The sequence below is a fragment of the Brassica rapa genome, chromosome A09 (genome assembly GCF_000309985.2).
Source record: "Brassica rapa cultivar Chiifu-401-42 chromosome A09, CAAS_Brap_v3.01, whole genome shotgun sequence".
NCBI lineage: Eukaryota > Viridiplantae > Streptophyta > Magnoliopsida > Brassicales > Brassicaceae > Brassica > Brassica rapa.
The window spans coordinates 18,333,009-18,347,689 of record NC_024803.2 but is presented as its reverse complement, the minus strand read 5'-3'; the positions used below and the strand labels follow the sequence as shown (position 1 = coordinate 18,347,689).

The window sequence follows — 14,681 nt, the reverse complement described above, 5'->3', positions numbered from 1 at the left end:
TAAATTTAACCAATTCAACAGATTTTTCTTTGGAAAGACACAATGACTTAACATTAAAAAATTTAACTGTTGGGAGTGGGAGGAGCCGCACGGACGCAAAGCCCCATTACCGCAAAATAAGACGCGGTCTCTTCCACTTGGGAAAATCTTAAGCTAAGCACCCTTCCTTATTGTGCAATGGAAGTTACTAGCTAAGGCCACTCATCTTATTGATCAAGAGTCGACCTCATCCAGGTAAGTATCTTTCAATGTTCGACCATTATCTTCTAATATACTAAGCCGAACAAAACCTCCCAAATGACTCATATCTGGCCCCTGCATATATGAATATTTTCTAACTCTTGTCCTCGACTTATCATGGTCAATGTCGTTGGAAAGTTAACTAAGTTAACTCTTGCCTATGCCCTGGACCGGGCCTGTGTGTTGGTCATACTTAAATCGATTCAAGTATGGTATTGCTAGTTGTCGCTCCGACGTGCCACTTTAACAAAACAGAAAGCACTCATCTATTTTGTGTCAGTATCCTGTCCCTTGCAATACCGAAAATTTAATTATCTAGTGGCTGGGACTCGAACCCAAGTGGCTTCACCTTATTGATCTTCAAGTTAATTACCACCGGGCCTGTGCTTTGGTCATACTCATGTCGATTCAAGTATGGTATTGCTAGCTGTCGCTCCGACCCAGCACCGGTTGTACCGCTTTAACAAAACAAAAAAATCACTCGCCTATTTTGTGTCAGTCCACTGTTCATGGCAATACTAAAAATTTAGTTCTCTAATGGTCGGGACTCGAACCCAGATGACTTCACCTTATTGAGCTTCAAGATAATTACCACCGGGCCACAAGCCCCGGTAATTTATTCTACATCTTTAAGTGTTATTTCAATGATTTTGTCATATTTTAAGGTGTTACATTACGTGATCTGATTTACATAGTTAAAAGTGAAGACGTTATTTTAGAAAAGAATATGTATGATATACAAAAGAAATTTAGTATGGCGATAGGTTATTCCAACTTATCCTCACGATTTCCAGTGTATAGACGAAAGCTAAAAACACGATGTAAAAAAAGAAGATTCCGTTGTTTCTTGTAAATCACGTCTCAAATCATTAGAATTGTTCGCAAGTCTTGCGTTTATGTGTTGATGGTGACACACGGCCGTTACCGATGGTAAGAACTACGGATAGAAAGAAAACCGAAAATAAGTTTGGTACTATATTATATAATATCACCTTGTATAATTGAAAATCCAAATAGCACGTGATTTTTCTGTCTGATAAAATATTTTATATAAATTACCTATTTGATCCAAAAAAAAATTACCTATTTTCCATTGACAGTTAGTTTTACATTTTGTACTTACCGTGATTAGAGGAAACGTTCTAACATGTAGGGGACTGGAGATGCATTTAGTTCCTTTCTTTTCTTATTTAACCACGCGAAGTATAAACTTTGATAAGAAAAAGTGTAAAAACTTGTACTATATAATCTCACTAGTAGTAACGAGAGTAATCATCCAAAAACAGAAAAAACTACGTAAGGAAATAAAAGGAAAAAAAAAGATGGCGAACAACGAAAGCGTTGACTGGCAGTTCAGTGGCAGCGATGAGGGCAAGGCCGCCTCAGAAGCCTCACTAAGCACTTACACCTCTAAACTATTTGCTCTGTGCGATCCTCAAGGAAAGGCCATTTTGCCTCCACGAGGTGAAACTGCCGAGACTAGCCCAGGCCCGGCTCAAAAGGTGTTTGGGCCCTGTGCAATATATAAACATAAACAAAATGTGGTGTGTTAATTATGTTTGTAAAATTTTGGGCCCTATTTTACAAATTTTCAGAAAATTTGGGCCCTAAAATGCAAAGAAAAAAATAATTAATAGGACGGGACCCGGTGCAAATGCACTGTCCGCACACCCTTAAAGCCGGCACTGGACTAGCCACACCGCTGAAAGGGCTGTTGTTAAAGCCGTCCTATTCGGCACTGGAAACGCCTATGCTCCCAGTATTGGCCTTCCGGCGGCCAAAAGGTGATATATACATACATAGAATTATAGTAGCATAGTTTATTAATTTTAGACCTCTTTGACAAAAAGTGACCCATAGTTTTTGCTTTTCTCAGGGCAGTAGCAGATTACCTAAACAGAGATCTTCCGAAGCAACTGTCACCTGATGACGTGTTTATGACCGTTGGATGCAAACAAGCCATCGAGCTTGCCGTTGATACATTGGCTAAACCAAATGCCAACATCTTGCTTCCCAAGCCAGGCTACCCAAGTAACTTAATCCGTTCCATCTTCAAGCACCTTGAGGTCCGCAATTACGAATTTCTTCGCGAAAAGAACTATGAGATTGACCTTGACAGCGTCCGAGCGGCAGCGGATGAGAACACATTCGCAATATTTATAATAAACCCGCACAATCCCAACGGGAACACCTACTCTGAAGCTCATCTTGTAAGGAATGTATTGATCTTATTATTACAGTGACAATAGACGTCAGTTTATATACAGAGACAAGATTTGTAGACTAAGTCAAGTATAAACAGAATGTTCCTAAAACAGAGTATTCGATATCAATGAGATTATCTTCGTATATTCTCTTATATACCCCCTCAAGATGGAGTAGGAAGTTGTACTCCAATCTTGCTTCGAAGTTCCATGAATCGAGCTCGAGTTAGCGGCTTTGTTAGAGCGTCTGCTAGTTGATCGCGTGTATTGACATGAGAAACCCGGAGAGCTCCCTTCTGAACTTGATTTCGCACAAAATGATAGTCGATGGCGATATGCTTCATGCGGGAGTGAAAAAGTGGATTCGCACAGAGAAAGGTCGCGCCAACATTATCACAGTAGACAACCGGTGGTGATAGAAGAGTGATGCCAAGTTCAGACAAGAGGTTGCAGATCCAACTGAGTTCCGATGCAGCATTAGCTACTGCCCGATATTCTGCTTCAGTAGACGACCGGGCCACTCCGTTTTGCTTCTTGGATGTCCAAGAGATGGGATGACGACCGAGATAAACAATATAGGAGTTGGTGGAGACGTAGTCATCTGAGTCTCCTGCCCAGTCCGCATCCGAGTAAGCATGGAGGACCAGTTTGTTTGACGCGGAGAAGAATATGCCATGTGTTGGTGTTCCAGCAAGGTACCGTAGGATTCTCTTCGCAGCTTGCCAGTGGTCTTCGGTGGGCATATGCATGAACTGAGATAACTTGTTGACCGCATATGCGATGTCTAGGCGAGTGAATTGGAGATATTGGAGACTCCCGATCAAGCGTCTGTATTTTGTCGGGTCAGTGAGGGCTGTACCAGAACGTAAGTGTAACTTTGGTGAGGACGCCATGGGAGTGGTTACTGGTTTTGCGTTGGACATATCGTACTTGTGGAGAAGATCAAGCACATATTTCCGTTGCGAGAGATGCAGACCCTGCGGTGTACGGTGAGCCTCAATACCGAGAAAATAATTCAAGTCTTCCGCGTCTTTGACTGAAAACCTTTCGGCAAGTAGAGCAAGAACGCGAGATATGCCAGCAGTAGTGTTACCAGTGATCAAGATGTCGTCGACGTAAATGAGAAGATAGATGATCTGCGAGCCGCGGCGAAGAATGAATAGAGATGTATCAGCCAGTGAGTTGATGAAGCCAAGACTGATGAGGAAGTTGCTAAGTTCATTATACCACGCTCGTGGAGCTTGCTTAAGGCCATAAACCGCTTTATTCAGTTTGCAAACGAAGTCTGGCCGGTCTGTGTCCACGAAGCCGGGTGGTTGATCCATGTAAACCTCCTCGGTGAGTGTTCCTTGCTAGAATGCGTTGTTGACGTCGAGTTGCTGTATGGGCCATGAGTAACTGACAGCAATGTCGAGCACAAGACGAAGTGTAGTGGCTTTGATGACGGGACTGAACGTTTCCGTGTAGTCGCGACCATACTCTTGATTGTATCCTTTTGCAACGAGACGAGATTTGCAGCAGCGAGGAGTACCATCGGAGTTGAACTTGTTCTTGTACAACCATCTGCATCCCACTACATTGTACTCTGGTTTCCGCGGGACTAAGTCATAGGTACCGTTGCGTACAAACGCGTCTATCTCAGTTGACATGGAGCCTCGCCAACGCTTGTCTTTAAGGGCTTGACTGAGCGTGTTTGGTTCAGCGGGGACACCAGATGATAGAGCAGCAGAGTAGTTGTACTTGGAGTTTGGCTTGGTGATTTGATTCTTCCTTCTTGTGACCATAGGATGTGTATTTGGGGGCTGAGCAGGCTCATGCGTAGGTGAGCTTGTAGCTGGTGGTGGTGTTGGTGATGCTTGGTGTTGCTCAGGCGTGGAAGAAGAATCTGAAGCTACATTTGGAGACGCCGGAACAGAGGATTGTGAGCCCGCGGACTGCTCTGCACTAGCACTGTTATCGTTAGTAAGACTATGCAAAGTCGAAGAAGAATTTACCTGTTCTGGCAGGGAAGGAGCTGAGTTCGAGATTCCCGTTTGCTGCACGAGTGGTGGTGTAGGGTTTGGAGGGTTGGTCGTTGGGATAGGTTTGGGTAATGGTATGGATGTGACAGGGGGTGATGTGTTTGTGGGTGGAGAGATATTTTCTTGAGGTTTTGGTTGAGGCGAAGTCATGGTTTTGAAAGGGAACATTCTTTCGTCGAAACGAACATGTCTCGATACGTAAATGCGACCAGTGTGTGGTTGTAGGCAGAGGTATGCACTCTGGGTTGGGGAGTAGCCGATGAAGACACACGGTGTGGATCTGTCTTCGAGCTTGTGAGCAGTGTAGGGTCTCAACCAGGGGAAACAAAGAGAGCCAAAGACTCTGAGCTTGCTGTAGTTAGGTTGAGTCCCAAAGAGCTTGTGAAAGGGTGAATCCATGTCGAGGACTGCAGTGGGTTGGCGATTGATCAGGTAGGTTGCGACAGCAAATGCGTAAGTCCAGTAAGACTTCGGCATTGAAGCATGAGTGAGTAGGGTGAGGCCTGTCTCAACCACATGTCGATGTTTTCTCTCAGATATGCCGTTATGCTCCGGTGTATGTGGTGGGGAGGTTAGGTGAGAGATACCAGCGTCTGCAAGTAGTTGACGAAGCGCCAGAAACTCGCCACCGTTATCAGAAAATAAGGTTCCAATCTTGAGAGAGAAGTGGTTTTCGACCAGAGCTTTGAAGATCTTGAATACTTCTTTGACTTGAGACTTGAGTTTCAGAGGATACATCCAAGTATAGCGGCTGTAGTGGTCTACAAGTACAAGATAATACTTGTAATTATCAATGGAGACAACAGGGGAGCTCCATAGATCAGTGAATATATATTGGAGTGGTCGGGAAGAAGAGATGGTTGTTTGGTGAAAAGGCAATTTGTGAGTTTTATTGATAGCACAATCTGAACATAAAGAGTTTTGGGTTACAGACTGCGAACAGGGTAAAGAAAATTTGGAAATAATAGACTTAAGTATAGATGCCGAGGGATGGCCAAGACGAAAGTGCCAATCCGAAGGCGTTATTTGTGGTTTGGAAGAGACGAAAAAGGAGTGAAGGGTAGAAGGTTTGGCTGGCCACTCGTACAGCTCATCCTTGGTCTTGCCTTGGATTAACGGGATTCCCGAGCTGAGATCCTTCACCTGAAAAGAAGCAGAGAAAAATTCAACCGAAACCTTGTTAGCATTACATAGACGATAAACAGATATGAGATTCTTTTTAATGTTTGGAACACAAAGAACATCATTTAAACGCAAGTTGCGTGTAGAAGAAGGCAGAGAAATGGAACCGGTATGAGTGATAGACAGACCGGACCCGTCGCCTATAAGAACTGAATCATCACCGAGATAGGGTTGGTGTAGAGCCAAGTTCTGGAGGTCGCTGGTGAGGTGGTGAGTGGCGCCTGAGTCCATGAGCCAGGCATTGGTAGGATGTTGAGCTGCAACCGCCATGTTAGCTCGTGGTTGCCAGGGGCGAAAAGGAGAGGTTCCAACGTTTGTATAGTGCTGAGACATCTGAGTGCAGCGTCTGGCGCTGTGACCAAACACTCCGCAGAGCTGACATTTGCCTTGATAGCCTTTGGTAGGGCGAGCGTCTTGTTTCTGCGAGGGGTAAGTGTTGGGCTTGGAGTTTACGTTCCAGTTGGGGTTGTTTCCTCTGTAGTTCTGCGACTGGTGTTGCTTGGGACGAGCAGAGGCAATATTCGCAGTCATCGGAATAGAGTTCGACGGTGGAGTAGCGACGGCAAGGAGTTTGGCTTCTTTGTTGATCAGCTTCTCATGTATCTCGACAATTGACGGAGTTGTGTCTCGTCCCTCGATTTGATCTGTAACCGACTTGTACTCCTCAGGAAGTCCATCGATTATGTACTCAATCTTGTCTTCGTGCTCCAGCGGCTTTCCTAGTAGTCCAAGCTGATCGAATCGAGTTGTGAGGCCTCTCATGTACTCGTCGATGCTTTTGTCTCCTTTTGTGAAGTGCTTCAATTGGAGACGGAGTTGTTGAATGTGACCACGGCTTGGGGTTGCGTAAGTGGCGCTGAGTGATTTCCAAACATCACGAGCGGATTTGGTGTTTGTGATCAACGCTTGGATGGGTGGAGAGAGAGTACCGACGAGACCGCTGTAGATTAGACGATCTTGGCGACGCCATTTGGTAAAGTCAGGGTTGACTGTCGTTTCTCCATGAGTGGTGATTGTTTCGTCTGGTGCGGGAGTCGTGTCGTCGATGTGTCCAGCGAGGTCGTAGCCTTCAAGCAGGGCATGGATTTGCATGCTCCACGTCATGTAGTTTGTGGAGGTTAGTTTTGTGATGTTGACCATGTTGAGGTTGAGCAGTGGTTGTGTCTCATCAATTATTTCTGCGTTGGTGGCCATGGTTGAGAGAGAAAGAACAGATCGAGAGAAAGGAAGAAGAAGAAGAGAATGAAGCCGTAGGCGGCTGGAGAACAGAAAAAAATAATTAGGGTTATCGGATGGCTCTTGATACCATGTAAGGAATGTATTGATCTTATTATTACAGTGACAATAGACGTCAGTTTATATACAGAGACAAGACTTGTAGACTAAGTCAAGTATAAACAGAATGTTCCTAAAACAGAGTATTCGATATCAATGAGATTATCTTCGTATATTCTCTTATACATCTCAAGCAGGTATTTTCACCTATACTCTAATTAGTTATCCAAGTATTCACATGGCCTTATGTTATAATCCTTTGACTGTTTGTATATTAATGAATCTTAGCTCGCTGTGTTGGCTCGAGAGCTTGGAATAACGGTTGTTTCTGACGAAGTTTTTCGTTGGTCGGTGTTTGGGAGTAATCCCTTCGTTCCCATGGGAAAATTCTCGTCCATTGTACCGGTGGTTACACTCGGGTCCATATCGAAGGGATGGTCTGTCCCTGGATGGCGAACTGGCTGGATCGCGCTTCACGACCTAGATGGTGTCTTTAAATCCAAAAATGTCCGGTCTATTTTTCTCCATCACTCTTTAAGCAAATATATGAATGAAATGTATCATTAATATTCAGTATGCACGTACTATGTTTGATATTAAGAGTTATCAACGTTCATTCTTATGAACTTTTTTCCTAATCTTGTTTTATATGGACAGGTTTTAGCTGCTATAAAACAGTTCCTTGATCTAAATTCTAAACCACCAACCGTTATCCAGGTACGAGACTTTCTGATTCGGACACTTTCTGTAACAATATAAAATAAAATGTTACGGACTATTCCAGTTATTATCAATTATATAGCTAATGTGTCAGGTTTTTATTATGTAGGCGGCCATTCCCACCATCTTGGAGAAAACTGGTAAAGATTTCTTCCAAAGGAGGCAGAGCTTTCTGAAAGTTGCAACCGAGTTTGCATATTATAAGCTCAAGAGCATACCTTCCCTCACCTGCTACATGAAACCTGAAGCGTGCACCTTCTTTTGGGTATTCTATCATTACTATGCATCTTTAGAACTTATTCTAACCTTCTCTGTATAATTGTGTTCTTTAAATTATGTTTTCTTTTCTACTCGCAGACCGAGCTGAACTTATCATCCTTTGTGGACATTGAAGATGATGAAGACTTCTGTGAAAAATTAGCTACTGAGGAAAACCTCGTCCTTTTACCAGGTATTCATTATCTATGTCCAACGTTTAGCGGTCTACCAAGGGAGACAATCATTTTTTCTGTTTGATAATTTTAACAAAACAACTTATATATTGTGTGCTGGTTTGGTTTAGGGATTGCTTTTACTTTGAAGAACTGGGTGAGGCATTCTATTGACATGGATACTCCAACTTTGGAGGATGCATTTGATAGATTGAAGAGCTTTTGTGATCGCCACTCCATTTCAGGTGAAACTCCACGCAAAGCTGTCAATGGTGTCAACTAAAGGGTGCTTATGTAAGCCTATGTCTTTTTATATGCTATAGTAATAAATAAATGGGGGTGTTTTGATTTTATGAATAAATTGAGAACACCTTTCGAGTTTGTGACAGAATAAATCAATGGTGTACAATAGTAAACCATTAACCATGTAATGTTTTCACATCGTGGGGTATGTCTTTCGATGTATGTATTTCTTTGTACTTTCTGTAAACGAATAAGTTTCAGTTTATTTTCATTTGAATATATTGGTACGAAATTACCGTAAAGTGTATGACATATTACAAGATGATTCATTATCTCTCTTACAAGTGTGGCGCGAATAAAGTTTCAAAATCTATATATTTCAAGTAGTTAGACTAATCAATAAACCTTAACCTAGTTAAAGCACAAGAAAAAAATAACAAAATAAATCGAGAGAGAACGAAAAAGGTCATCATCTCTACACCTTCTCCGGTCGACGGTGCTCTGTGTTGGGCTAAACCTCTATAACCTCTCTTGTTCGGGTTCCAGGTTTGTAATGTTTTTTTTTTGGTAATGTGATTATAATAAATTGCCGATGAAAAAAAAATTTAGTAATCACTAACATAGAAAATCCAAACCGAACCGGTGAATTTGGAATTACTAGAGAAGGTTAGGTGTATGTATATGTATATTCAAACATATATTATATTGCACTAGGGCTGTTGAGAAAAATGTACACTTTTTTTTAATTATGCATGGGTATTCGGGCTCCCACAGAAGTGGGTCCAGACTAGCCACGTGTTAGAAGTCTATGTTTTCAGAAAACTGTACATTTATGTCTCTAGGAGATTTGAGTGTCGTAGTTTTTTTCTTGAGAGAATTGATTATATATACAAGAGAGAAGGTATAATTAGGTTGATATCCTCGTTCGGTTAGTGATAAACGAAATGTGAAAAAAAAAATTGTGATTGAAACATTGTTTGATTCATAATTTTTTAGCTGTGTTGTTTGATAAATTATTTATTAGCTGATACGTTATTTGTTAGTTGATAAATTGTTTGATACATAATTTGTTAAGCGATACATAATTATAATTTGGTAGCTGATATGTTATTTGCTACATGATACATTGTTTAATACCAAAAAATAAATATTCACGATTATCTATGGTACTGATTTAACTTTCATAATTAGATTTTGATCCGCGCTTAAAAAGCGCTAACTTAAATTTGAAATTAAATTATTATTATTTTAAATGAATTTTTATAAGATAATGTGGATTCACATAAACATTGAAATAGAACTGCGATTCGGACCAGACGTTTTCAAAACGCAGTTTATTGTTTGATTCAACAGACATAAAATTATTATATATATATATATATTATATATTTGGTTTAAATAAACACTATTGATTTATATGGATTCGAAGAATGTGTTCAAATTTTAAAATTAAATTTGTATATTTAGTAGTATAAAAATTATAAAGTGGGGTAAATATATATATAAAAAATTCTGGTCACATTTATTTATATGTATATTAACTATCAAAATACACAAAAATAAAACAAAGTATATAAAATATTGTTACATGTTTAAATTCTGTAATAAGTTGATAACAATGAATTTATTAAATTACAAAAGTTGTGACATACATCACAAGTTATATCTTTCTATACTATTAAAAGGAAATCATCTCAAAAATCTACTTGCAAAATTTGTTGCACCGCGTTTTTGTGCCATCATATTTTCAGAAATATATTATGTTAATCAAAAAAAATTTAATGACATATTATTTTTGTGCCATCATATTTTCAGAAATTTTTTTACCTTTAACAATTTTTAATACTTCAGCCTTATACAGTAGAACCTCGATAAATTAATAATCCCTATAAATTAATAAATTTCGTCGGTTCCAACTTGGACTGATTCAAAATTTGACACAAATCAATAAAATAATAAGATGATAATTTTTTTTAGAAAATTATATGTAAATATATGGTCACATGAAAATTATAAATTAATAATTTATATGTATACATATTTTATATAATTAATAACCTATTATTATATTATTTGTTTTATATTCACAATGTAAGTATCTTTATATTCTCTTAACACTTCATATATTTTTGATAAAATTTAGTAATATTATATCTAAAACCACATTTAAGCTCTATGCAATATATAATATATACACCAAATAATATAATAAAATTAATATAACTTTCAAATTTCAAAAATAATAATTAATATCTATACATTAAAATCATATATATTTCTTATCTTAAAATAAGAAATGTAAATAAGAAAATTTTTGTAATTACTATCTCTATAAATTAATAAAATTTCAAAATTCTAACATTATTATAGAGGTTCTACTCTAGTTAACACACACCCACCTATATATTAACAACTCGACTACCACCTAAGCATACTAATATTTAACGACTCATTTTATTAAATTAATACATCTACCTATTAATATATCTAACACACACGACCTACTTACATTTTGTCGAGCTTACTTCTTAGTCATAAACTTGATGTTTCCTATTCTAATCATCCTCACTCAATACATGATTCAATTAGTATTATTAGAATCTCATCAAAAATATATCGTTCAGTGATATCAATATATTGATTGAATAAAAATCAACCCCAGAGAAAATATATATTTGGGTTGAAAAAGATATATATTTTCCAAATATATAGGTGGATATAAAATTAACCCCATAACTGATGCTAACATTTCCAAATATATAGGTAACAATAAATGTCTACGATATCAATACATAAATTATGATTAGAGAAATATTTGGTTATGCACTGTTATTAGTTAAATATTATGGTAAGACCAAAAATATTGTTAGCTAATGAAATTGTCCAAACAACTTTTATAGGTAGACTTTTTAGGACTCCTTCCCTTTTAATAGTATTGATATTATCAGTAGCTCTGGACATTCGGGTATTCGGTTCGGATTCGGGCAAGATCCATTCGCTTTTGGATTTATCGGATAAATGATTCTTGTACCCAATAGATACTTATGAGATTTCAGTTTGGTTTCGATTCAGATATTGTTGGTTCTGTGTCGGTTCTAAATACCCGTTTAATATGTGAATCAAATAAATATATCTATATATATATAAAATGTCTAACATAAATTGTTAATCGAAGTGGTCTAGTAGTTACACTTGTCCATTCGTCAATCTTACCAGGGTTCGAGTCAATTTATAAGTATTTTAATATAGAAATACTATATATATTTATGATGTAAGAGAATACGCTAAAGTTAAAGTTGCCTGATGGTAACATTTTCTCACTCTTTCTATTCAGTATGGGTTCGAGTGGGGTTAATGTTATTTTACCTTATATGCTAGATTTTAAGGTTGGTATTTCGGTTTAATCGGGTAATCTGATCGTTTCCAAGTAGGAACTAGAACCGTAACCGAAACGATATCCATGGGTAAAGACTGTAAAATCATGTGGGTATATATGGCACAACCGAACCGGTTCATTTCAGGTCGGTTCCAGTTTTTATGTATGGGGCTAGTTCTCAGGTGCGATCTATATTATTATTTGCAAAGTGATTTTTTTTGCATTCAAGCATTCACATTTAAAGTTAGACTGGTTAATGTCATTGTTGCCCTTGATGATTTTTTTATTATATAACTAAAAACGAATTTATATTAATAATATCATTTTTTAAAAAAGAAGATAATTCACATGTTGTGTTGTTATCTTAATGAATATATATATATATATAATTAAAAATGAATTGTGTTGTTATCTCAAAATTTTATATTAATAATATCATAATTTTTTTAAAAATAAGACAATTCATATAAATTGTGTTGTTATCTTAACATAATAATTTTCTATTATAAAATATTTAAATTAAGATATACAAAAATTTATAATCAAATATTAATCAGGTAAAAGATGCATAAAGATATTTTCTTAAATATTTTTAATATTTGAATGTTTTAATAAAAATCTTTATCAAATATAAATAATTTGATGTTTGATTTAATTTGTTTGAAAAGATAAATAATAATTTATCACACTGGTTTGATTTAAACTAATAATTATTCGTTAGAAGATTATGTACGCATGTACGGGCATAACACCTAATTTTCCTAATATTTATACGGTAGGAAATAAAATTTAGACTAGGGAGCTTTATTTTTATGAATCAAAAAGAGACTAGTTAGCTTATTATCTGGGCTAACAACAAAAATGGGCCTGGGGCGATAATCTGAACTCTAGTACTGGATACGAGTTTTGTAAAAGACAGGTGACTAGAGATAGAGAGACGTGGCAAAGGAGGAATCTCCTCTCTTGCAGCGGTAGCGGTATTTCGTCGTCGAATAATCTTTTCCGTAGACACCTCCAGCATCTGACACGTGGGTGTTTATCCACCGTGAGATAAACGAAACCAGAAATATCTGGATCAATGGCTTCTCTTCGAATTATTACAATCACACACATAATAAAATAAAATAATCAAGAAAACATAAAGAGAATCACAAATTAACCTTCTTCGCGTTTGAAGTTTCCATTCTCAGGTTTCAATCCAAAATTCCCTCTTTCTTTCTCGTGTACATTGATCGATCTTCAAGTTTCGTCATCTGGGTCTTGTAAGCTTCTCCGCTGGAGTGTCTCTATACTCGTAAGTTTCGATCTTTCTAATGGATTCTGAGGGTAGGTGATCGATTAGGCTTTTGGAATTGTACCGGTGTGAAAGCTGTTTGGTTCTTGATTCTGGGTTTGATAATCGGTAGAGAGATTTGAATTTAGGGGTTTCTTCTTGATTCTGTAACGATGGCGGATGCTGTGTCTTTGGTGGGTCATCGGCCTTCGATCGCGAGGATCTCTGTCTTTGATAAGATGCAGAGATCCCAGAACACGGTTCGATTCAGGGTTGTCTTTGATAAGATGCAGAGCGTGGTAAAGAAGCCAATCAGGGCTCTCGCTATGGAGCTGACGAAGGAGATGCCTGCCTTTAAGAAGAAAGACGGGAGGAAGCTACCGAGGACTTGGAACTATCTCGACTCCGGCTCGGTTGATAAACCCGGTTTGTGGCCTCCTGAGAACAAAGCCGACAAGCCTTCCTTGCATAACCCTCTGCTACGGCAGGAGCGTATGGGCTGCGGTTGGTTGGGTGCCATCTTTGAGTGGGAAGGGGTTTTGATTGAAGACAGTCCTGACCTTGAGACCCAGTCTTGGCTTACGTTAGCTCAGGAGGAAGGTAAGTCTCCTCCTCCGGCTTTTATCCTCAGACGCATCGAAGGGATGAAGAACGAGCAAGCTATCTCCGAGGTTCTGTGTTGGTCGAGGGACCCTGCGCAAGTTAGGAGGATGGCTTCGCGGAAAGAAGAGATCTTCAAGGCTTTGCATGGAGGAGTGTATAGACTCAGAGACGGGTCACAGGAGTTTGTGAATGTCTTGATGAATAACAAGATCCCCATGGCTTTGGTCTCCACCCGTCCTCGCGAGACGCTGGAGAATGCCGTTGGTTCCATAGGGATCAAGAAGTTCTTCAGTGTCATAGTTGCGTCTGAAGATGTTCACAGAGGTAAACCGGATCCTGAGATGTTTGTCTACGCAGCGCAGCTTCTTGATTTCATACCCGAACGGTGCATCGTGTTTGGAAACTCGAACCAGACGATAGAGGCGGCTCATGACGGGAAGATGAAGTGTGTGGCTGTGGCTAGTAAGCATCCGATGTATGAGCTTGGAGCGGCTGATCTGGTGGTGAGGAGGTTGGATGAGCTATCTGTTATTGATTTGAAGAAGCTTGCGGCTGTTGAACTGACGGAGTTCGAACCAGAGTTGGAGATGGAGAAGGAAGATGAGCGTGAGCTGCCTTCATCTAATGTAGCGGTTGATGATTTCTTCTGATGGGAGTGGTCTTCTGTAATGTTGTACAGTTTTATGGATTTGGATTCTTCCTCATGTAATTCGTATTCACAAAATGTTATAGTTTCTGTGTATAATTGGAACAGGTTAAATGGAAAAAATATATAAATGCAACTCATACGTATATTTCACGGTTTAAATCTGGGTCACATTCTTTTGGAGGGACATATGGGCAACTCCTATCAGGGACATCTTCTTCAGATACATACCAAGAAGTTACAAAGAGAAACAAACAGAAGCTGAAAACTCGAAAGAAGACAGCACTAAGTGAGTGAATTACATGAACATAGGATAACAATCATTCCATGTACGGGAGCAGCAGGTTCATTACATGGATCCATTAGGGGACGGATTATTGATAAAAGTTATGTCAACTCTTAATATACTTAAACTGAAATGGTTTGAAATAAACTGAAAGTACTATTTTATTTTCTTAAACCAAATA

The 14,681-nt window shown here is 38.6% G+C and overlaps 2 protein-coding genes and 1 non-coding gene across 6 annotated transcripts; 2 read left to right on the top strand and 1 right to left on the bottom strand.

Annotated features, from left to right (window-relative positions):
* Nucleotides 1-78: 78 nt before the first annotated feature.
* LOC117128686 lies at nucleotides 79-242 on the bottom strand. The gene has a single exon (XR_004452080.1). It is a non-coding gene; the product is annotated as a U1 spliceosomal RNA (small nuclear RNA).
* A 1,273-nt stretch (nucleotides 243-1,515) lies between these two features.
* On the top strand, nucleotides 1,516-8,589 carry LOC103833946 (cystine lyase CORI3). 2 transcript variants are annotated; one of them, XM_033278936.1, is made up of 9 exons: nucleotides 1,516-1,725; nucleotides 1,937-2,024; nucleotides 2,117-2,445; nucleotides 7,109-7,119; nucleotides 7,211-7,429; nucleotides 7,580-7,639; nucleotides 7,752-7,907; nucleotides 8,000-8,093; nucleotides 8,205-8,589. In XM_033278936.1, the coding sequence occupies exons 1-9, from the start codon at nucleotides 1,563-1,565 to the stop codon at nucleotides 8,354-8,356; spliced, it is 1,272 nt and encodes a 423-aa protein (XP_033134827.1). In that variant the 5' UTR covers nucleotides 1,516-1,562; the 3' UTR covers nucleotides 8,357-8,589. The 2 variants fall into 2 exon arrangements, with proteins under 2 accessions (XP_033134827.1, XP_018509544.2); XM_018654028.2 differs by having other exon boundaries at nucleotides 1,518-1,717; nucleotides 1,929-2,024.
* A 4,148-nt stretch (nucleotides 8,590-12,737) lies between these two features.
* On the top strand, nucleotides 12,738-14,367 carry LOC103833856 (5-amino-6-(5-phospho-D-ribitylamino)uracil phosphatase, chloroplastic). 3 transcript variants are annotated; one of them, XM_033278944.1, is made up of 2 exons: nucleotides 12,738-12,954; nucleotides 12,987-14,367. In XM_033278944.1, the coding sequence occupies exon 2, from the start codon at nucleotides 13,139-13,141 to the stop codon at nucleotides 14,216-14,218; it is 1,080 nt and encodes a 359-aa protein (XP_033134835.1). In that variant the 5' UTR covers nucleotides 12,738-12,954; nucleotides 12,987-13,138; the 3' UTR covers nucleotides 14,219-14,367. The 3 variants fall into 3 exon arrangements, with proteins under 3 accessions (XP_033134835.1, XP_033134836.1, XP_033134837.1); XM_033278945.1 differs by having other exon boundaries at nucleotides 12,749-12,959; nucleotides 12,992-14,367; XM_033278946.1 differs by having other exon boundaries at nucleotides 12,798-12,986; nucleotides 13,091-14,367.
* Nucleotides 14,368-14,681: the final 314 nt, after the last annotated feature.